This window comes from Gopherus flavomarginatus, chromosome 2, assembly GCF_025201925.1.
Source record: "Gopherus flavomarginatus isolate rGopFla2 chromosome 2, rGopFla2.mat.asm, whole genome shotgun sequence".
NCBI classification, from domain to species: domain Eukaryota; kingdom Metazoa; phylum Chordata; order Testudines; family Testudinidae; genus Gopherus; species Gopherus flavomarginatus.
The window spans coordinates 259,665,426-259,690,040 of NC_066618.1; the positions used below are offsets into that span (position 1 = coordinate 259,665,426).

Below are 24,615 nucleotides of genomic sequence, written 5' to 3' on the forward strand. Positions count from 1 at the left end.
CAAAAACAAGGAAGACAGTAGCTGTGTATTCATTTTGATTTCTTTTCAAGACCAATGTTAGCCTGGCCGTCCTTTCTCTGAGTTGCAAAACAGAATCTGAATTCCATAGGTAAAATCCTGGCCCGAGGGGAATCAGTTTTTGGGTTTGATTGCATTTGGCATGAGCTGATTGCTCTTAGACTAGCTAGTGCCTCAGCATAGGCAACACATACTTCACTAATCAAGTGTTCTCAAACTCTTGAAAGCTGAGTCCCCACTTCAGGAAAATGAAATCAAGGGGGGAGGGATAGCTCAGTGGTTTGTGCATTGGGTTGCTAAACCCAGGGCTGTGAGTTCAATCCTTGAAGGGGCTGCTTAGGGATCTGGGGCAAAAATCAGTACTGGGTCTTGCTAGTGATGGGAGGGGGCTGGACTCAATGATCTTTCAATGTCCCTTCCAGTTCTAGGAGATAGGTATATCTCCTATTAATTTTTAATTATTTATAAAGGCCTATGTATCTTAACATGTACATCATCCATCACGGGATGGGCTATGCATATTTCACATTTGGAAGGCTTTTCTAGCAACTATATATCTACAGCAGGGGTGCCAAACTCATTTCATGTGGTAGGTCTGCCACTTGGCATTGGACACATTCAGCAAATATAATTGAAATAGTAATAAAAATAAACCATGTTGATAAATACTTACACTCATCCTTTGACTTATTGATATTTTCTTTTCTTCAGCTTGCCAGGTTGGGGTATCTGCTGTCCAGCATTTTTCAGTGCCATTTTCCCTCGCCTCTGTCAGACTTATGCCTCTCTAGTGCCTCTTAAACTTGACCAAGTGGTTCTATATCTGCACCTGAGGCTTGGTTTGATTGCTCTGCCAGAGTCTGAGATTAATGCATGCAGCAATTTACATGCATTTCATAAAGTCTAACACTAAACACTTTGTTATAAGTCCAATACCTATCTTAACCCTACCAACGCACAGGCGAAACAGACTGGTTTCCAGCAATGAATTTGTCAGTGCTTGGCCAAGGCCTAAAGCCTTGGAAAGAGCTGGCACTTGGTCTGCCACATCACAATGTGGACTCTGGATTGTGCAGACAAGCCCAAAGATTCAGGGAAGGTCTTTGGGATGGATGAAATTGTTCTGTGGGCAGGATCCTGCCAGAAGGCTATACGTTTGACACCCCTCGCTAAAGACGTGCTTCCAAAAAAAAAAAAAGCCTGAGACAGTGGAATGGTGTGTCAACACCTCCTGCCTTCCCACCTAGACTTTTGTCCACAGTGGCATGCAGTACACTGTGGGAAATGCTGCATTATGCAGTTGGCAAAATAGCAAAACAGAACTGCATATTTACCTGTGATCACTTTAATTTATCTATTTCAGATATGTGCATTGCCACTGCAATTTCTCTCCTTATGATTCTGATCTGTGCGATGGCTACATATGGAGCATATAAGGTAATTGATCAGATTAAACAAAAAAGTTGATCTTCATCCACCTGAATCATTCTGCCTATGAAACTCCTAACAGGCAGAAATTTAAAACCCTGTCTCCTAAGGTTTTGTTGTTGTTTGTTGTAAGATTTATATAACAATTTCATTTCTTCTGCGAGATTATAGGAAACCCCTAGGTTGTTGAGATCTGATTGTGTCAAATGATGCCATGCTGATTGGGGGAGTGCAAGACGAAGGCTGTCTCTACACTACAGAACTTACAGTGGCACAGCTGGAAGGTCTCCCTGTGTAGCCGCTCTGTGCCGGCAGGAGAGCTCTCCTGCCAGCATAATTAAACCATCCCTAGTGAGTGGCGGTAGCTATGTTGGCAAGAGAGCGTCTCCCACTGACATAGCGCTGGTCATGCTGGTGCTTTTGTCAGTGAACTTTTGTCGGTCAGGGCGTGTGTGGTCGTCCCCCCCTCCCCAGCCCCGCACCCCGACCAACAAAAGTTTTACCAACAAAAGTGCTAATGTAGACATAGTCTAAGATTCTCTAAATGTTTTCATTGTCTGCAGCTTCAAATGTGAGATCTTTTAGTACATTATGGGCAAACTTTAAATACAAATGGCCAAATCTTGGTTTTTTAAAAGTAAATGGAATTTTTTCCCATTCACTTCCCTAGGACTGGGATTTGTCCCAAAGAATGCATTTATATTAATCCCACTCAGAAGTTTGGTATTTTAGGGAGCCAAGTCAGTACTGTGTGATTGATTGATTGATTTAAACCTGTTCCTTTACAAGTTCTCAGTAGACTCATACACTTATATTTATCTCAGCTTTGCTGCCCAACATCTTTGGCTGCATATAATAATTTTAGCAGATTTAACAAGTAATTTTCCCCCTGGGAAACACAGTTAAAGAGTATTTCATTGCATTGTGTCAATTGCACTGTGGATTTTTGAAACATAAGGAAATAATAGTTATGCTTTAACCTGACACAATTTTTTTTTATAGCAACATGCAGCCTGGATCATCCCTTTCTTCTGTTACCAGATCTTTGACTTCGCCCTCAACACACTGGTTGCCATCAGTGTGCTTGTTTATCCAAACACAATTCAGGACTATCTACGACAGCTGGTAAATTTCTTGAAGTGAACAGTTATTTTCATTATCTAGAGAAAATTTTGGAAACGCATTTCATCCTGCATTCTAACCCAAGGCTTTTCCACTGACTTCCTGGGCAGCCTTTGGCAAGTCATGCCCCCTCTCAGCCTTACTTTGTCAATCTGTAAAATGGGGTATTTGTTTACAAAACTGCTGCAAGGCATAAGCAGATTAAACAATTGCTTAGGGCCCCATGCAGCTCAAGGGGACCCCTGATTCACTTTTTATTATGTGTTGAGGAGGCAGGAGGGGGAAATATTCCTTGGTAGGGCCTCAATGAGCTAGGACTGCCTCTGCTCATTTAATTACCTCACAGGAATGTTGGAAGGACTAATTAGTTAAAATATTTTTATACTGTCTTGAAGTTTTACATAGCTATATAAGTGTGAATATGATTAAAAGGCAGGGTTACATGAAATAACAGGGGACTGGATTTGATGACGGAAGCCACAAGCCAAATAGGGAGATATATCTGTAAGAGATCTAGAGAGAAGGGGGCAAGAGGAATGAGTGGTGTCTGGGTCGTTGTTAGGCTCATGCACAATTATCATTCCTCACCCAGAAGTTTCTGGAGGGCATGGTGGTTTTAGGCATGCTCAATAGGTTCCCTGTAGCTGGACTCCTAGACTCCAGGGCAGCTGCTTTATTAAAGGACATGTGACCTGCGTGGGTTGGGAGAAACAAAGCAGGTTGTTTTCTCTAACTTTGAATCATTTTGCAGCTGTTGGTTAACTTTCCAACGCAAAAAAGCACATGCAGTGTTATAGAAAATTTTCCCTTACAATTTCCTCTAACTTCTTGCATTTTAATTGTATACCTTGAATGTTGTTTGATTTTATCCAAATTGTCTTAGTTAAATTGTTTTTACCAATATAGTTCACCAACTTTATTTATTTATTTATTTAACTGTGATGATGGGGAAAGAGTCTATATTTTGCTAGTCTCAGTTTTGTATTGTTCTTGTAACAGGACTTTTCATTTATATACTGTGACAAAGTTCCTCCTCTGCCTTGGTGGGTCCTATGCTTATTGGCAAATTTGCTTGCCTCAGAGATTCATGGCAGCCCTCAGTTTGGCCACTTTTGCTAATGGCTCAAACCTGCCATCCACTCAGCTAACCTCATCACTGGCCAGCATGGGGGAAACTGAGTACAATCCCCACAGTCTCTATGTCCCACCTAGTCGGTTGGGAACAGGCCAGATCCCTTTCCAATTTAGACCTTCCCTTCTGATGTTTCTCACAGACCAGGTCAACTCCTCCTGTGTTCGATCAGGAGCTGGAGGGATGCGGGGAACCCGGGCCCACCCTCTACACCAGGTTCCAGCCCAGGGCCCTGTGGATAGCAGCTGTCTACAATGTTCCCTGTATCAGCTGCGTGACAGCTACAACTCCCTGGGCTACTTCCCCATGGCCTTTCCCCAGCACCTTCTTCATCCTCAGTGCAGGATCTTCCTCTTGAAGCCTGATCACGCTTGAACTCTTCACTCCTCCAGCAGCACCTTCTCACTCCGTGCATGCCCCCCTTACTAACTGATGGGAGGTCCTTTTTAAACCAGGTGTCCTGATTAGCCTGCCTGCCATAATTGATTCTAGAAAGTTCTTAATTGGCTCCAGGTGTCTTGATTACTCTAGGGCAACCCCTGCTCTGGTCACTCAGGGAACAGAAAACTGTTCATCCAGTTGCCAGTATATTTGTCTTCTACCAGACTCCTATACCCCACTGATCTGGATCTGTCACAATACTTAATACTGATTGGTGGGTTAATTAGTTAGCTAACTAGAAAAAACAACGAGGAGTCCTAGTGGCACCTTAGAGACTAACAAATTTATTTGGGCATAAGTTTTCATGGGCTAGAATCAACTTCATTGAGTAATTCCACAGCCCGGCAGACAAGGAGAAAAAGACTGCATGGATTCCAGTCGGGGATTTCTGCAAGCAAAAGGAGAGAAGATATTGTTGCACTGCTTTTGACTCAGCAGACTGTATAGAATTGGTGAATAAAGACTAATTTGGGGGGATTAACCTCTTTAGATTTACTGTTTCTTTTGTTTATATTTATGTATAACTATGAAGATGATTGTGGATGATCAAGTAGCCTGGTTATGTAGTAGAAATTAAGCCTCTATTATTATTATTTATTATTATTTATTTTTCTTTAACATTATAAGAGCTTATGAAGTTGGTACTTAATTCTTAAAAGTTCGTTCCTTTTTGTTCTTGTACAGTCTTTGCTGAAAACCCTCAGTTGCTGTAGTCTGAGTCACCATGTGCTTTTCTACAGGAGTTGTATTTAAGCACTGGGACAGTGGTTCTCAAACTTTTGTACTAGTGACCCCTTTCACATAGCAAGCCTCTGACTGCGACCCCCCCCTCCTTATAAATTAAAAACACTTTTTATATGTTTAACACCATTATAAATGCTGGAGGCAAAGCTGGGTTTGGGGTGGAGGCTAACAGCTTGCGACTCCCCCCATGTAATAACCTCGTGACCCCCTGAGGGGTCCCGACCCCCAGTTTGAGAACCCTGCACTAAGAGAAGGGCAGTGAAGTAAGATGTTGCCAACAAGAGGTTACAAGACTGGAAGGGGCATCTTGTGTCATTATGTTCCTAAACATCATTAGCATTATTTTATGTTGGAGAAGGAGTATATTGAGAGAAGCAGATGATTAGAGGATTGATACTGGATTCAGAATCATTGATTGAAATCAGTCCAGTTCAGTTATTATTTCATGACTATTTGGTTGCCTGTGTGAATGGACTTGGCGGTTTCATCTCAGATTCTAGTTGGCAAGAATTTGCATCACAAAAAGCAACTATTCCATTTGGCAACTTCATTGTTAGGTGTCTCAGGAGAAAGTCCAGGGGCAGAGGGCTTGTTGTTACTAGAAAATGTTATAGCAAAGTTTAACTGGCTGAACGCTATTTGCCCTGATCTATGCAAGACAGCCAGTCAGCAAGCATCATATGAGCCATTGTGCTTTTCAAACACACTAATGTTTTCTTGAGAAGACAAGCCTTGAATGGGCTGACCTATCCTCACCCCAAGAGTTGAGTCCTCCAGGTCAGGGTTGAGACAGAGTTACAGAGCACTGAGTGGAAACTTAGTTTTCATTTGTCTCACAAAGTTTACCTGGAAAAATTGAATTCAAATAGGCTTGGATATGGATTCTGTCATTTAGATGGAAAACTAGCTAGAGAACTGTAAATAAAGAATAATGAGAAGCAGCAGGCAGAGTAATGATAAACACTAGTGTATCAAGTCAATGAGAGTAGGGTATCGCAGGAATCTTGCTCTCCTAAACATCCTCTGTAGTGATCTTGATGCAGGAGTAAACAGACCATTCTAAAGAAATTCACATATGAAATTACGCTTGGAAGTGAAGGCAGAGGAATAAGTCAAAAGACAAATAGATTACAAACGTGGGTGGGAAATAACAAAATAAGATTCAGCTTGGAAAAATTGAAGTCAGTGCATCTATGACAGAGCTAAAAATAATCCAAACCACAGATGCAATGGAGGGGAAGTACCTGGAGAGAGACATAATGGTTGAGAAAAAAAGACTGTCAAAGAGAGAAAGAAAGAACTTCTATCTGTTCTTCCTCTCTTTGATTTAAGAGAGACAAAGCTATTAATTATCAGAGGGGTAGCCGTGTTAGTCTGGATCTGTAAAAGCAGCAAAGAATCCTGTGGCACCTTCTAGACTAACAGACATTTTGGAGCATGAGCTTTCGTGGGTGAACACCACATGCATCTGACGAAGTGGGTATTCACCCACGAAAGCTCATGCTCCAAAACTTCTGTTAGTCTATAAGGTGCCACAAGATTCTTTGCTGCTTTTACAAAGCTATTAATTGTATAGGTTATTTTACAGAAAAATGGATACCAAAGTGTTACAAACAATGCCTGTACATGCAATATGTTTGTCTTTTAAAATTATGTATCGGGGATGTGATTTTTCTGGATTGAGAGGGTTTGGCAAACATGGTTAGGAGAAGGGGCATAGAATAGCCTGTTTAATCTGTGTTTTTTATTACAGTATTGATTTTTGGCTCTCTGAATATTTTCATATCTGTTTTTGTGCATGTCTGGGTGAAATGCAAGGGAACCTCTATGGTCTTGGTGCATGCTTTGTAGTATTAGAGATGTAATTTGCCAGCATGATTCCAGAAAACTAGCAGGGAACATACTTATGCTTTTGCTGTTTTCATCACATTTTAGTTACAAAAGGATTTGTCTACATTCCTAGAAATGACACTAATGTTTTTTAAAAAATTTTTGGAAAGAATCTTCAGACTCCCTCCCCTCCTGAAGCGTCTAGTGCTGCTCTTGCAGAGACAATACTGGACAAGATGGAGGATGGGTGTTATACAGTGGGCAATTCCTACCTTTCCTCCACCTCCCAGCCACAAGAACGTTTATTTCTCTGGCTTGACTTGCTACAGGTCTGGCTATAGATAAAAATGATAGGATAAAAAAACATACTGCCACATCATTTTTGAATCAAGCAGTCATGCAGTCCAATAGACTACATTCAGTGGCTGTACCTCTGTTTGTCTTGCTCTGGTGAATTGAAAGGTGTGGAACCTGCAGGTGCACAGGGCCCACTCTTGTGAGGTTCTTAGGACTCCAAGTTGCCACTCCCCTCAGATGAGGTCCCAAGTTTGTAGCTGGTTTGTGGGATTCTTCCCTGGCATCCCCCTCTGTGCCATTACCTATGGACAGTGCTTGCTTTTTAGGTTGCATTCAGTTTGACAGATATTCTGAGCCTGATTCTCATTTATAGTAAGGCCTCTCTCATAACTGCTCTGGCAGCATAAAGGGTGACCTTAAAGTGGCAGTGAATTCATGCTCACCTTAATGTCACTTTACACAACCAGAGCAGAGAACAGGTTCCTTAATATAAATGAGAATTAGGTTGTCTGTCATATTCCTGAAGCGGTGCGGGCCAAGGGATGTGCTGGCCGCTGCTTCCCACTGTCCCCATTAGCCTGGACTGGCGAACCGCGGCCAGTGCGAGCCGCGATTGGCCGAACCTGTGGATGCGGCAGGTAAACTAACCGGCCCAGTCTGGCAGGGTACTTACCCTGGCAAGCCGCGAGCCAAAGGTTGCCGATCCCTGATATATAGACTGTATACAGAGTTTGCTTCTGAGTAAGGGTATGTCTACACTACGGGATTATTCCGATTTTACATAAACCAGTTTTATAAAACAGATTGTATAAAGTCGAATGCACACGGCCACACTAAGCACATTAATTCGGTGGTGTGCGTCCATGGTCCGAGGCTAGCGTCGATTTCCGGAGCGTTGCACTGTGGGTAGCTATTCCGTAGCTATCCCATAGTTCCTGCAGTCTCCCCCGCCCCTTGGAATTCTGGGTTGAGATCCCAGTGGCTGATGGGGCAAAAATCATTGTCACAGGTGGTTCTGGGTAAATGTCATCACTCATTCCTTCCTCCGGGAAAACAACGGCAGACAATCATTTCGTGCCCTTTTTCCCTGGATTGCCCTGGCAGACGCCATAGCACGGCAACCATGGAGCCCGTTCAGCTTTTTTTTTACAGTCACCGTATGTGTACTGGATGCCGCTAACAGAGGCGTTACTGCAGCACTACACAGCAGCATTCATTTGCTTTTGCGTGATAGCAGAGACAGTTATCAGTTGTTCTGTACCGTCTGCTGCCGTTGTAAATTGGCAGTAAGATGATGGTTATCTGTTGTTCTGTACTGTCTGCTGCTATCATGGGTGCCCCTGGCTGAGGTTGGCTGGGGGTGCAAAGGCAAAACTGGGAATGACTCCCCAAGTCAATCCCTTCTTTATGGTTTCTAAAAATAGAATCAGTCCTGCCTAGAATATGGGGCAAGTGTAGAGAACCAGTGTATCAGAGAGCACAGCTGCTCCGTGTCAGATCCTGCAGAAATGATGAGCTGCTTGCCATTCATGGGAGGTGCCCCTGCAACAACCCCACCCGTTGCTTCTCTCCTCCCCCAGCCTTCCTGGGCTACCGTGGCAGTGTCCCCCCCATTTGTGTCATGAAGTTATAAAGAATGCAGGAATAAGAAACACTGACTTGTTAGTGAGATAAAATGAGGGGGAGGCAGCCTCCCAATGCTATGACAGTCAAAGCAGAACATTAAGCGGTGCAGGGGAGAGGAGCCCAGCATGCCGCTGCTATGATAGTCCAGGCAGTACAGAATCTTTTCTTTACACATGAAAGGGAGGGGGCTGATGGAGCTCAGCCCCCAGTTGCTATGATGAAGACGGTTAGCAGCCGTTCTGTACCATCTACTGGGAATGACCGGGAATCATTCCTATTTTTTACCCAGGCGCCCCCGGCCAGCCTCACCTGAGGCCAGCCAGGAGCACTCATAGGCTTATGACAAGGACAGCTAGCAGTCCTACTGCACCATCCGCCACCGGGGAGGGGAGAGGAGCAGATACTGCTCTTCACTGCCACAGCATCGTGTCTACCAGCAGCATTCAGTAGACATAGGGTGACATTGAAAGAAGTCAAGAAACGATTTCTTTCCCTTTTCTTTCATGTGGGGGAGGAGGGAGTAAATTGTCGAGCTATACCCTGAACCACGCCGGACAATGTGTTTGAACATACAGGCATTGGGAGCTCAGCCAAGAATGTAAATATTTTTCGGAGACTGCTGTGGACTGTGGGATAGCTGGAGTCCTTAGTACCCCCTCCCTCCCTCCATGAGCGTCCATTTGATTCTTTGGCTTTCCATTACACTTGTCACGCAGCACTGTGTAGCCTGGAGATTTTGTTCAAATGCTTTGGCATTTCGTCTTCTGTAATGGAGCTCTGATAGAACAAATTTGTCTCCCCATACAGTGATCAGATCTAGTATCTCCTGTATGGTCCATGCTGGAGCTCTTTTTGGATTTGGGACTGCATCGCCACCCGTGCTGATCAGAGCTCCACGCTGGGCAAGCAGGAAATGCAATTCAAAAGTTCGCGGGGCTTTTCCAGTTTACCTGGTCACTGCATCCGAGTTAAGATTGCTGTCCAGAGCGGTCACAGTGGTGCACTGTGGGATACTGCCCGGAGGACAATACCATTGATTTGCGGCCAGAGTAACCCTAATCCGATATGGTAATACCGATTTTAGCGCTACTCCTCTTGTTGGGGAGGAGTACAGAAACTGATTTAAAGAGCCCTTTATATCGATATAAAGGGCCTCCTAGTTTGGACAGGTACAGCATTATATCAGTTTAACGCTGCTAAAATCGGTTTAAACATGTAGTGTAGACCAGGCCTAAGATACCACATGTGTTCATCCTAAGATCCTTAATTACTGCCAGATATGGCTCAGGTTAGCTTAAATAAGGTATTTTACACACACTGCCACCTAGTGGCTGAACAGTATAATACAGTTTAGCATTGCATCACATCTCTGCCTAAGTTTTACATCCCTAGCAATTAAACTTTCATGCTCTTTGTCTGTGAAGTGTCTGGGAATCGTACTAGCTTTCTAATTATATGACTTGAACACATAACTTGGTTATCTGGCTATCTGTTAGTTACAACAACTGGTTGTGGTTGGTTTGGAATCTTTGAATCATCTTGTTCAGATCCACCATCTATAGAGTTGGCTCTGATTGTTCTTTCTGAGGAACAAACTAGCTATCAACTGTTCCTGCTGAATTCTCTGCTGTTGGTCTCAGCCGCATATGATCTGGGCAGTGAATTATTTTTCTCCATGACAGCTGGAGTTGTCATTCTTGTTCTTTGTCCAGTTTGACATGAACACCGTCACCAGCTTCTAGACCTGGCAGTTGGCTAACTAAGCGATGTCTGTTATAAAAGTGGGAGGGTGAGGAGGAGGGACGGGGCATGCTCAGGGCAAGGGGGCAGAAAGAGGCAGGGGTAAGGGTTTGGGGGAAGAGGTGGAGTCGGGGAGGGGCCAGAGCTAAGCAGGGGTTGAGCACACCTGGGCAAAGGAAAAAGCCAGCGCCTATGTGCTGGACTGTATCAGTAGCTTCTATTGCTGTTGATCTCTAACTCAAAAGGGCAAAGAATCGATTTTCCTGATGCAAGATTTTCTTGGCTGTCTATACAGCTCTCTCAACCTCTCCATTCACTTGTGGGTAACGTGGGCTACTAGTAAGATGATTAAAATTATATTTGTTGGGAATGACTTAAATTCTGCTGCAGTGAATTGTGGTCCATTGTTCTGAAATACTAGAGTGAGCAAAAGTGCACTTCAGTTTCTTGATAACACTGTGACATGTTATGTCTTTCAAGTACAGTATTTCTGTATACCTGCAAGAATAGTCCACGATGACCAGGTAATGATGTCCTCTGAATTCACAAATCTGTAGTTACCACTACCAGAGAGACTTTGGAAGAGGCTGTTATTAAAGATTCTTTGTGTTGGTCTTTTAGCTCTGCAACGTTCACACGTATATACTTTATTCTTTGTCCTTGCTGATGCCCAGTCACTACACTGACTTGACTGGCCTGTTCACAGTATTTAATTAATCTTTGATATCCTTCGTGGATGAAATTTAGGCTTTCTCCTCATTTCATTTGGAATTAGGCTCCAGTTGCCTTTAATCATGAGTCCATTTGAGTCACTTAATTGTCCACACACTGCAAAATAGTCTCTTGTTGTGTTCTTAGTGTCCTTTAGATACTTGGGCCAGCCGGCCATAATGTAGCTTTGAACTTCCTGAAGTTGCATGTCTGTTGATGCTTTTTGTAGCTGGAGTAGTCTCTTTTCTGACACTGGTCTGCATGCATCCACGTATGCTTTTGTCATCTTTGAGCTCACGGATAGTTGAAAGTGAATAAGAGCTCCATGGCAGCCTGCTGCTACCAGATTTTTCCCAGGAATGTGTTTAGCAATTGGGTTAAAGCAAATTAACCTTATCAATAAATGCTGGCATCGCAGTGATGCTTGAGCTGAGTTTTTTTCCATTGATGAGGGTTACAAGCATCTTATGGTCTGTTATCAGTAAAAGCAAATTCAGTCTACACAGAGATCTGTCAAAGTTCTGATATGTCCTCATGCTTGCCAGGCACTCCTTTCAATCTGTGCATATTGGGGTTTTGTGTGTGTGTGTGTGTGTGTGTGTGTGAGAGAGAGAGAGAGAGCGAGAGCAAAATGCAGTTGACTTTCACTGAGAGCCATGCTGTTGCAGCAATACACCACCTAGGTCATAGCTACATGCATCCACATTGATTGTTGTGGGTTTGTTCACAACATAGTAGTTTAGAACTGGAGCTGTGGAGATCATTTATCCTACCTTTTTGAAGGCAATGTAGTGACTTGGCCTCCATAGCCAAGATGAGTTGGACTTTAACAATCCATTCAGTAGTTCGTCACTGAAGAAAGGTCATGTAGGTATTGACCAAGGTAATTTACCATCTCTGTTCTGATACATTAATTGGAGCATTGAATTCTTAAATTGCTTTTAATTTTTCAGGGCTAGGCCTGATTCTGTTTTTGTGTCTGTCCCAAAATATCAGTTTGGAGTAAGTTAAAAATCAATTTTTTCCTTGTTTAGCTTCAGTCCAGACTGAATGATTAGGCTTAGGACTTTGTGGATTGTGTTGCGTTCTTCCTTTGAAGATCCATATGTCAGAATATTGTCCATGAAAACTACAACTCCACTTGTGTTCATAAACAATTCCGCCATTTTTCCTTGGAAAATTTCAGATGAACCGATAATCTCAAAAGGCAGTTTTCAAAAGCAAAATCTCCCGAAGGATGGGATAAATGTAATCAGTTTAGTACTTTCTTTGGCTAAAGGAATTTGCCAGAATCTGCTTGAGTCATCCAGCTTAAAGTATATTGTCGCTCCTTTCACTTTGGGGAGGAAGTCATCCTGTCTTGGAAGGTTATATTTTTCTCACAACTGTTTCATTTTAAGTCTTCTGAGATCCACACAGATTCATATTTTCCCATTTTTATTTATAACTGGTACCATTGAGGCACATCGTGTTGTTGGCTCAGAGATTTTCTTGATTATGCCAATCCGCTCTATTCTCTTTAACTCCATTTCCGCTTTATGAAGTAATGGAATAGAAATCCTGTGAAGGCTATGTATGCTTGTCATAAACAGATAGTGAAGGGTTAATGCCTCTTTTACCTGTAAAGGGTTAAGAAGCTCAGTAAACGTGGCTGACACCTGACCAGAGGACCAATAAGGGGACAAGATACTTTCAAATCTTGGTGGAGGGAAGTCTTTGTTTGTGCTCTTTGTTTTTGGGTGTTGTTCGCTCTTGGGACTAAGAGGGACCAGACGTCAATCCAGGCTCTCCAAATCTTTCTGAAGCAGTCTCTCATGTTTCAAACTTGTAAGTAATAGCCAGCCAAGGCGGATTAGTCTTATTTTTGTTTTCTCAATTTGTAAATGTTCCTTTTTTGCTGAGAGGATTTTACCTCTGCTTGCTGTAACTTTGAACCTAAGGCTAGAGGGGGTTCCTCTGGGCTATATGAGTCTGATTACCCTGTAAAGTATTTTCCATCCTGATTTTACAGAGATGATTTTTTTTACTTTTCTTTCTTTAATTAAAAGCTTTCTTTTTAAGAACCTGAATGATTTTTCCGTGCTTTAAGATCCAAGGGGATTGGATCTGGACTCACCAGGGATTGGTGGGGAGAAAAGAGGGGGGATGGTTAATTTCTCCTTGTTTTAAGATCCAAGGGGTTTCAGTCTGTGTTCACCAGGGAACTGGTGAAGCCTCTCAAGGCTGCCCAGGGAGGGGAAGGTTTTGTGGGGACAAGAAGTGATCCAGACACTGAAATTTCTGGATGGTGGCAGAGTTACCAGATCTAAGCTAGTAATTAAGCTTAGAAGTGTCCATGCAGGTCCCCACATTTGTACCCTAAAGTTCAGAGTGGGGAAGGAACCTTGACAATGCTATATAGTTCAGCATTGTCTCTTAAGGTTATTTGTACTGGATCTCCTTTCAAAAGTCCAATTTCAGCAAATATTCCATTGACTTCTTCCACCTTTCTCACTAGGCCCATCATGGCTGTCACCCTGTGGATGAGAAGCTTGTTGGTCTGTGGTCCTTTGATCACATACACTCTGAATACATAGTTTTTTGTCTTTGTAAGTTGTTTCTGTGGTAAACAGGCCCATGCAGTTGAGAATACCTCAAGGGCTAGTCAGAGCTGTCAGGTGACTTCAATTCTGGGAGGAGTTGAAGGTGATTGTAAATCCTGTGGAAGAAAACAGAGTCTTCACTCTCAGGTTAGTTGCAATATGTCAGATGCAGTTTATTCTCAAGCAACTGCAAAAGGGGGAGAGTGCATAACAGCAGGTCTCCCAAAAGCTAAACAATTAAGGCAAGCATTTATACCTTTTGTTATATACAGTAATGATCAACAACTGCATTTTGTTTATACATGTTCCTTCTTGATAGCTTACTTTTCTCAGCAGTTCTTGCTATAGTCTGCATTCTGTTCTTATCTAACACAAGGTCAAAACAACCTCTCTTCCAGTTCTTTTCCACTTGCCCAGACCCTGCCTGGAAGTCTTGCGTTATTTGCTGTTAGAGTTAGCCTGACTCTTGCTCTTTCTAGAAGACTAAGATGTCTGCACTTTTTTCCACTTCCACACTCCCCCGTTTTGTGCTTCTAGCACAACTATCAATCTTAAACCTCTATTTTCATCAAACCTTATATTTCTGACTCTAGCCCACATGGTACAACTTCTGGGGTTTAATTAAATAAAATGACAAAGCATGGCTAGTATGAACATGGAAGGTGCTATTATTATTACATCCTTTACAACAATAATAACCTAACCCTAAACTAAATAACAACAATAAAAGCATTTTAATATTCCCATTGTAATAATATGATGGAGTTGCTGTACAACCTTAGTCACGGAACACAGTACATCATACTTAGTACATAAAGTAGACACTCTATAGGCTGTATGAAAAGCATACTTTTCAATTTGATATATGTTTTGGAGCATATGAATTTGCCCTTGTAATTCAGAGATTTTTCTGGACCTCTGGTAGGAGTAAATGCAAATTTTGGAATCGATCAGATACTAAGGCAGTCGAATTAAAGGGTATCTGGAACCTAAGGGCTGATTGTAGAATTCTGTTTGCAGGCCAATAAATATTATTGCCTGCAGCAGTGGTGAGATTAAAATTGTAAATTATCAGAGGGGTAGCCGTGTTAGTCTGGATCTGTAAAAGCAGCAAAGAGTCCTGTGGCACCTTATAGACTAACAGACGTTTGGAGCATGAGCTTTCGTGGGTGAATACCCACTTCGTGGATCTGACGAAATGGGTATTCACCCACGAAAGCTCATGCTCCAAAACGTCTGTTAGTCTATAAGGTGCCACAGGACTCTCTGCTGCTTTTACAAATTGTAAATTAGTGGCCTTAACATGCACACAGCTGTTATTAGTTTGGAAAAGCAGGTATCCTGTCAGGGTAGTTTCTTGTCCTATATCTTCCCAACAGCTGTTGTCATAAACAGTGACAACTTCCCCTGGCTTCAGTTTATGTACACTGAAGCTGGGGGGGGGTTCTAACAGCCAGAGGGTCCATTAACTCCCTATTCTTATCCAAATGTTGAGTGTTATTCCAGGAGCACTGACTATAAATTGATTAGGCATACTAGGTGGGTTAATCTCCCAAATATCATGGTGAATTATCATATAGAGATATACCTATCTCATAGAACTGGAAGGGACCTTGAAAGGTCATTGAGTCCAGCCCCCTGCCTTCACTAGCAGGACCAAGTACTGATTTTGCCTCAGATCCTTAAATGGCCCCCTCAAAGATTGAACTCACAACCCTGGGTTTAGGAGGCCAATGCGCAAACGACTGAGCTAGCCCTCCAATCCCACATGCATCTGCCCCACGGACCCAGCAGGATTTGGTATGTAGGAGCCCACATACCAGCCTGTATGCTTGAAAGGAGCACTACGAACATCTGCACTTCCACCCAGAAAATCTCCAAGTATGTCTCCATGGCCACAGATCAGATGGCATTCCTGAAACACTAGTAAGGGCAGTAGGCCAAGTCTGGTGTTCAAGATCACGCCAAATGGCCATGAGCTGGTCATTCAGAAAATCCCTTTTTTCTAAACATGCCAGATCCTCCTGCAATTCCTTTCTTGCCTCAGTGGTATTCAGTACCATCTCTGTCAACAGTTTCTGGGTCATTGAGCTAAAGGCAGAAATAACACGTAATTCACCAACTCCAGCCTGCATTTGGGTTAACTGTGCTCCAGTAATAAGGCCTGCGGCCTTTTCCAATTGGCCTAATTTCTCTCCGTGCTGTTGGCCTTCATAAATGTTCCAAATTGCTCCTGCACTATTAGCACCATTCCATAGGGATCACTACGATGTAAAGGCCTTGGCCATTGGATTCATTAGAATATATGGTATATTGTCTGTATTAGGATGTGCTATAGGGGTTGTAGTGGTAGTGAGGATAATGACGGGGGCAGTGGTTGTGGCAGCAAGACGCCTTTCGTATTAGTCATCTGAAAGCCAGTTAGGGAGGCTGTACATGCTGAAGGTACTTGTCTGAAAGCACAGAGCCCAGTCCCTGGAATAAATCCAAACCACCACTCAATACCACAGTCCCAAGCGCGGTTCCCACAAGTTCCTCCCTGACAGGTTACGATACTCCGTCTCTTCCACCAGGGCCAGTTTTTAATGTTTTTTGTAGTCAAGAATCCCTGGACATTGGCAATTTCAGTGGAACAAACATATCTTCTTCTTCTTTCCTGGAACAGTCGTGGTTCAGCGTCATACAGGGGAGAGGTTACCAGCACGTCACCCTGTAATACCTGGGTTCCTCCAGCAAATGGTGAATGTATGGCGGTTCTCTTTGTGGACAAGGGAGAGGTTACCAGCACTTCACCTTGTCCTTTTCTCCTGCTGTCCAGAAGGGGGAAAAGAAGTATCAAAAGGAGGGACAGGCTGATCAGCAGTCGGAGGGTCATCTCGAGGTGGAGGGGCCTTCTTGCTGTAAAAAGCATGGGTCCAGACAGTTAGTCCTTGGCACTTCACAGCGATATTGGTAGTTAGCAGAACTTGGTAAGGCCCTTTCCAGGGCAGAGTCAGGGCGGTCTTTTGCTGATGGACCTTTATATAGACCCAGTCTCCTGGTTCCAGCAAGTGGCAGAGTTGCTCAGGATCCTTGGATAGTGCTTCTTTCACCTATTAATAAAAAAGACCTGACACATTTCATTAGTGCCTGGCAATAATTAAGCATTGTGTCATCCATTAAATGAATGCCCATCTGGGCAAGGGCCAGTGGGGGCGCAGCTGGCAGTCGCATCGGGTGCCCTGTCAGGATCTCATGTGGCCTAAGTCCAGTCTTTTGGTTGGGAGTGGCCCTCATATTCATCAATGGTAATGAGAGGGCATATGGCCATTTTAAGTTTGTTTCTGCACAAATCTTGGCCAGTTTATTTTTCAAAATCCCGTTTTGATGTTCCACTGTTCCAGCAGACTGCGGATGGTGGGGGCAGCGGAGATTGTGTTAGATCTGCAAAGCTGCACATAACTCTTTTGCAATCTGTCCAGTAAAAATTTATTCCATAATCACTGTTGATGCCCCCAGGTATGCCAAATTGTGGTATAAAATCCTTAAGCCACAATTTCACAACAGTTTTGGCATCTGCCCTTCTGCAAGGGAAGGCCTCAACCCAATTTGACAATACATCAACTATAACTAACACATACTCATAATTACAACATTTAGACATTTGGATACAATCAATCTGAATATTTACAAAATGTCCCCCGGGGGTGTGCTGCTTTTCTAGCTTTAACTGCTTTTCCAATATTATGTTGCTGGCAGTATTATTCCAATATTATATTGCTGACCCTCTTCCGTCAGTGAGTCTCCAGGAAAGGCAGATCAGCACTTTGTGTGGCCAACACTATTGCAAGCAGGTACGAGGGGCCGAGGAGGGAGAAAAACAAAAGAAAGGAGCACAGAATGAATAAATTCAACACTACAACTAACAAACACAGTGCAAAGATAAGAGAGCTCCAACCCAAGGCCAGCTGCTACCCGTCAAGACGGAAGGGGGGGTGAGGTCCAACATGCCCCCCCCCCGACCAGCTGTGAGAAGAAATAAACTGAGACACAGAGTTGCAAAGAAACAGCAAGAACAGTGAAGGCCAAGGCAGAAAAGAAAACAATCTCTAGAGCTGGGATGTTTTGGAAAAGTTAAAAAACAGATCTAAGACTACAAAGATGGAAACCACTGACTACCAGAAAAATTACAATTAGATGCATACCAATCTCATTAACTGCAGCAATCATCCCTCCCTTTGCTCGAAATAGGGCAAGAGCACCCGAGGCGCAGCCAGGCAGCTGTCCAGAAAGCGCCAAAGATGATCTGGGTATAAAGTGCACCCAGCAGCACTCCAAGAACATTTCTCAGCTTGGCGCAGCTTCTGTCACATATATTAAAACCTTAGTATTTCCTGATGGAATAGGATAAACAAGTATCTGCATTTAGCTCTAACCCTTCCATTTGGTTCTAAACTAGCCTGTCCTGTAGAAAATTAAACACAACAATTCTATCCACAAGACAAACCACCACAAGGACATAGGACATAGAACATAATTTCTGTTGTGCCAGTAAACGCATGGTATGTTGGATTGCTCTTTAGCTGGCATTAGCTTTTTCTAATTTTCTAAAAGACAAAAACATATTCCTACCCCTTCTGGGGTGATTAGTCATTGTTTAAAATATTTCTTTCTTCTACAAATACCCTTGCTGATTGCAGGCAAGACACAGAGGAATTATCCCCATGTTTTTCTGTGTTTGTTTCATAGGCAGGCCAGGTTTCAGTGGCTTTATCTTTATCATTTAGGTGATTTGCATTAACACAGACATTCTCAGCTTGCTTTTGGATTCAAAGTTATCAGCTGCTCAGAGACTCTGTCTCAAAAGGGCACAATTAACTTTTAACTCCTGCTTTCAAACACACAGTGATTTGAAAAGGAAAACACAACCCATTTTGGCTCCCCTTTGGCAAAGTGACTGTTGATTACACAAAGCCACCTTAAGGCTTAGTGTGGGGCATGGTCTTTCTTTCTTTCACTACAGCTCCTTGGTGGTCTAGTGGTTAGAATTTGGCACTGCCACAGCCTGGGTTCAATTCCCAGTCAGGGAAAAGTGACAGCTTTTATCTGCTATTTGTTACCAAAAACAGATTTAAAATATTTTCCCATTCTCCTGGCTTTGACTGCCCTGCGACAGCCACAACCATGGTCTTATTTAAAAACATTTTAAATCTTATAAAGCATTAAGTTACCTTAAGGGTTAAATGCTAAATACCAAAATTAAACAACACTAGTTTCCTCTGTTTGGCGAAAGTATCCTCGTTTTTACAACTTTAAAACAACACCAATTCATCTCAAAGTTATAAAACACAGATTGTCCACATCAAGAGTGTTCTTTAGCAAATTCAACCAACTTACTCATAGTCAAATGATTCCACTTAAATAACCTCTTGCCTGGATTATTTACAGAAATTTCTTTGGAAAAGGGCCCATTTCTCATTCAGAATGGCTGCAAAGAAACCAAGAATTTTCTTTTCATGACACCTTCTTTTAACATTTGTACAAAGTTTCACTGCTTAATTCCCTCCAGTAACTATAGAGTTAATTTCTCACTCTTTCCTTAAATCACTTGTTTATCTCCCACAATAACACCTTCATCAACTCAGATTTACCATTCCAAGTATTATTTTAGGGATCTGAATTTCCCATGTTTGCATTTACTGCGTCCTTTACTTCTGCCATTATGCTTTCAAGGTTTCCCAATTTTTTTTCTTTCTGCTCCCTGCCTGCTTGTCTGGGCCCGATCCTTTCTCCCTCACTACATCGTTTCTTTCCACGGGCGCAGGCTTTGTTTCACTACCAATTTAGCAAGGAGGGTGGTCTTCTCAACTAACCCCCATCCTTCCTGGTCCCTTTCCTTAATAATATCACTCACAAGGGTCACCCAAATAATTCCCCGTGAGGCTTGCCAGCTGGACAGAATGCACAGCCAATTGGCGTTTTAATTGTTTATGATTTTCTCTAGCTGTCACGTACAGAACTCTTCTCTTTCCTCCAGCTCCTCTTATTGCTACGACCAGGAGTAGACCCACCTGCAACCTTCTTCTTTCATACTCACAAACACACCGTCTGGGCTGGCCAGGCCCGGGGGTAGGAGAGACAGAGAGAGAGAGGTGGATGGGAGGTTATCCTGTGCACAAGTTGTCCAGAGGTACACTGCAAAAACTCTCCAACTTGCTTCTACTCTTGGGTTTTTCGCCCTGGGGTCTCTTGGTGTGTCCCTTTCAGAGACCTTTGCTCAGTATTCCAGTCCAGGCCTGCTGCCTGTGGCTTCTTCAGTGTCCCCAAACCACACCAGCTCCAGGGTCGCACTGGGCGGCCAACCTTTGCAAATGTAATCTCAGTCCTGCAACTTATATTGCCTTTGTTTGCCTCTGTTTGTATTTTCACAGACGTTTGGGGCTGAAAGCAGTTTGTTTGTTTTTTCTTTGTACTTGATACCAGTGCTTCGCCACCCTCCTAGTGAAAAAGTTTTTTCTAATATCCAACCTGAACCTCCCCCACTGCAACTTGAGACTGTTACTCCTTGTTCTGTCATCTGGTACCACTGAGAACAGTCTAGATCCATCTTTTTTGGAACCCCCTTTCAGATAGTTGAAAGCAGCTATCAAATCCCCCCTCATTCTTCTCTTCTGCAGACTAAACAATCCCAGTTCCCTCAGCCTTTCCTCATAAGTCATGTGCTCTAGCCTCCTAATCATTTTTGTTGCCCTCTACGACTCTTTCCCATTTTCCACATCCTTGTAATGTGGGGCCCAAAACTGGACACAGTACTCCAGATGAGGCCTCACCAATTCCAGATAGAGGGAATGATCACGTCCCTCAGTCTGTTCGCAAATGCTCCTACTTATACAGCCCAAAATGCTGTTAGCCTTCTTGGCAACAAGGACACATTGTTGACTCGTATCCAGCTTGTCATCCACTGTAACCCCTAGGGGTCCTTTTCTGCAGAACTGCTGCCTAGCCACTCTGTCCCTAGTCTGTAGCAGTGCATGGGATTCTTCTGTCCTAAGTGCAGGACTCTGCACTTGTCCTTGTTGAACCTCATCAGATTTCTTTTGGCCCAGTCCTCTAATTTGTCTAGGTCCCTCTGTATCCTATCCCTACCCTCCAGCATATCTACCACTCCTCCCAGTCTAGCGTCACCTGCAAACTTGCTGATGGTGCAATCCACGCCATCCTCCAGATCATTAATGAAGATACTGAACAAAACCAGCCCCAGGACCGACCCTTGGGGCACTCCGCTTGATACCAGCTGCCGACTAGCCATGGAGCCGTTGATCACTACCCATTGAGCCCGATGATCTAGCCAGCTTTCTATCCACCTTATAGTCCATTCATCCACCCCATACTTCTTTAACTTGCCAGCAAGAATACTGTGGGAGACCATATCAAAAGCTTTGCTAAAGTCAAGGAATAACACATCCACTGCTTTCCACTCATCCACAGAGCCAGTTATCTCCTCATAGAAGGTAATTAGATTAGCCAGACATGACTTGCCCTTGGTGAACCCATGCTGATTGTTCCTGATCACTTTCCTTTCCTCTAAGTGCATCAGAATTGATTCCTTGAGGACCTGCTCCATGATTTTTCCAGGGACTGAGGTGAGGCTGACTGGCCTGTAGTTCCCCGGATACTCCTCCTTCCCTTTTTTAAAGATGGGCACTACATTAGCCTTTTTCCAGTCATCCGAGACCTCCCCCAGTCGCCATGAGTTTTCAAAGATAATGGCCAAAGACTCTGCAATCACATCTGCTAACTCCTTTAGCCCCCTTGGATGCAGTGCATCTGGGCCCATGGACTTGTGCTCGTCCAGCTTTTCTAAATAGTCCTGAACCACTTCTTTCTCCACAGAGGGCTGGTCACCGCCTCCTCCCCATGCTGTGCTGCCCAGTGCAGTAGTCTGGGAGCTGACCTTGTTCATGAAGACAGAGGCAAAAAAAGCATTGAGTACATTAGCTTTTTCCACATCCTCTGTCACTAGGTTGCCTCCCTCATTCAGTAAGGGGCAGACACATTCCTTGACTTTCTTCTCGTTGCTAACAACATACCTGAAGAAACCCTTCTTGTTACTCTTAACATCTCTTGCTAGCGGCAACTCCAAGTGTGATTTGGCCTTCCTGATTTCACTCCTGCATGCCTATGCAATATTTTTATACTCCTCCCTGGTTATTTGTCCATTCTTCCACTTCTTGGAAGTTTCTTTTTTGTGTTTAAGATCAGCGAGGATTTCACTGTCAAGCCAAGCTGGTCGCCTGCCATATTTACTATTCTTTCTACACATCGGTATGGTTGTTCCTGCAACCTCAATAAGGATTCTTTAAAATACAGCCAGCTCTCCTGGACTCCTTTCCCCCTCATGTTATTCTCCCAGGAGATCCTGCCCATCAGTTCCCTGAGGGAGTCAAAGTTCGCTTTTCTGAAGTCCAGGGTCTGTATTTTGCTGCTCTCCTTTTTACCTTGTGTCAGGATCCTGAACTTGACCGTCTCATGGTCACTGCCTCCCAGGTTCCCATCTACTTTTGCTTCCCCTACTAATTCTTCCTTGTTTGTGAGCAGCAGGTCAAGAAGAGCTCTGCCCCAGTTTGTTCCTCCAGCACTTGTACCAGGAAATTGTCCCCTACACTTCCAAAAACTTCCTAGATTGTCTGTGCACTGCTGTATTGCTCACCCAGGAGATATCGGAGTGATTGAAGTCCCCCATGAGAACCAGGGCCTGTGATCTAGTAACTTCTGTTAGTTGCCGGTAGAAAGCCTTGTCCATCTCATCCCCCTGGTCTGGTGGTCTATAGCAGACTCCCACCATGACATCACCTTTGTTGCTCATACTTCTAAACTTAATCCAGATACTCTCAGGTTTTTCTGCAGTTTCATACTGGAGCTCTGAGCAGTCACGCTGCTCTCTTACATACAATGCAACTCCCCCACCTTTTCTGCCCTGCCTGTCCTTCCTGAACAGTTATCCCACTAGGTCTCTGTTATTCCAATCACATCATAATTTCTTGACTGTGCCAGGACTTCCAGTTCTCCCTGCTTGTTTCCCAGACTTCTTGCATTTGTTTATAGGCACTTAAGATAACTTGCTGATCATCCTGCTTTCTCAGTATGAATCAGGAGTCCTCCCCTCTTGAACCCTCCTGTTCATGCTTCCTCCTGGTATCCCATTTCCCCACTTACCTCAGGGCTTTGGTCTCCTTCCCCCGGTGAACCTAGTTTAAATCCCTCCTCACTAGATTAGCCAACCTGTTTGCGAAGATGCTCTTCCCTCTTCGTTAAGTGGAGCCCATCTCTGCCTAGCATTCCTTCTTGAAACACCACCCCATGGTCAAAGAATCCAAAGCCTTCTCTCCGACACCACCTGCGTAGGCATTCATTGACTTCCACTATTTGATGATCTCTACCCGGGCCTTTTCCTTCCACAGGGAGGATGGATGAGAACACCACTTGAGCCCCAAACTCCTTTATCCTTCTTCCCAGAGCCAGGTATTCTGCAGTGATCCACTCAAGGTCATTCTTGGCAGTCTCATTGGTGCCCACGTGGAGAAGCAGGAAGGGATAGCAATCTGAGGGCTTGATGAGTCTCGGCAGTCTCTCCGTCACATTGTGAATCCTAGCTCCTGGCAAGCAGCACACTTCTGGGTTTTCCTGGTCAGGACGGCAGATAGATAGTTCAGTCCCCCAGAGGAGAGAGTCCCCAACCACCACCATCACCACCCACCTCCTTCTCTTGGGGGCGGTGGTTGAGGAACCCCCATCCATAGGACAGTGCATCTCATGCCTTCCAATCTGTGGAGTCTCCTTCTGCTCCCTTCCCTCAGATGTATCATCTATAGTCCACTCTCCACATTTGTACCTGAGGAGAGAACATGAAAACGGTTGCTCACCTGCATTGCTGATACATGGATGCTCCTCCTTCTTCTTCTGGAGGTCACATGCTGCCAAATTTCTTCACTGTCCTTCTGACCCCACTGCGCAGCCCGCTCTGATTCTTCAGAATGTTGTGCCCGTAGAAGTATATCCTGACGTCTGTCCTGGAAATCTTCTGCACAGGCCACATTTTAATTAATGCACAAATAGAATATCCAACTGCGAACTTGTGAACTATTTTTTGCCAGAGACAAGTCAAACCTTGCATGACATCTGACATTTTTCCCCCGAGTTCTACCCCATCAGCTGTGCACCCATCAAGCTCTTGTTCTGAAACTTGTCTCCCAGGCCTTTTCTATACTGGGTTTTCAGTTACTGCTGTAGCTGCAACACTGGAAAGCTCTAGTGTGAATATGTATTGTATATGTATGGCAGGCGTCGGCAACCTTTCAGCAGCAGTGTGCCGAGTCTTCATGTATACACGCTAATTTAAGGCTTTGAGTGCCGGTAATACATTTGAACGTTTTTTAGAACGTCTCCCTGTAAGTCTATAATATATAACCAAACTACTGTTATATGTAAAGTAAACAAGGTTTTCAAAATGTTTCAGAAGCTTTATTTAAAATTAAATTAAAATTCAGATCTTATTAGTTAAATGTGATCCTTGCCCTTGCTTTTCCTTGCTGAGTTTTCCAATGTCTGGTGGCACCTATTTAGATACTTTAAGCTGCAAACAGGGTTCTGAGTTATAAGTTGATAACCAGCTGGCAGAAGGTCAGTAATTGGAACCCCTGATCCGCAGCTGAGGTGAGTGGAGCTGGTGACTGGTAGGGCTGAGCAGGCCGGAAGCCTGGACCCTGTCTGGCAGGGGGCCTTTCCTGGAACACCAACTGTAAGCAACGTGAGTGGGGATGCGGAGGGGACCCCGGCTGGCAAGGGGCCAGCAGCCAGAACCCCAGAGCAGTGGGGGGCTGACCGCCAGGGCTCTAGGGTTTCCACCACTGGCTCCTGCCAGCTGGAGTCTCAGCCCACTGCCAGCCTGGAGTTCCTTGGCCAGCA

General features: G+C 43.9%; 2 protein-coding genes across 2 annotated transcripts in view; one reads left to right on the top strand and one right to left on the bottom strand.

The window, feature by feature from the left end:
- Window positions 1-24,615, top strand: part of LAPTM4B (lysosomal protein transmembrane 4 beta) — a 126,530-nt gene that overhangs the window by 49,431 nt on the left and 52,484 nt on the right. Inside the window, exons 3-4 of the mRNA XM_050941368.1 lie at window positions 1,382-1,455; window positions 2,449-2,571. Of these exons, the coding sequence (XP_050797325.1) occupies window positions 1,382-1,455; window positions 2,449-2,571 (197 nt within the window). The remainder of the gene's footprint in view (window positions 1-1,381; window positions 1,456-2,448; window positions 2,572-24,615) is intronic.
- Window positions 14,758-24,615, bottom strand: part of NIPAL2 (NIPA like domain containing 2) — a 434,384-nt gene continuing 424,526 nt past the window's right edge. Inside the window, exon 12 of the transcript XR_007772654.1 lies at window positions 14,758-14,800. The gene's annotated coding sequence lies outside the window, so the exon portion shown is untranslated. The remainder of the gene's footprint in view (window positions 14,801-24,615) is intronic.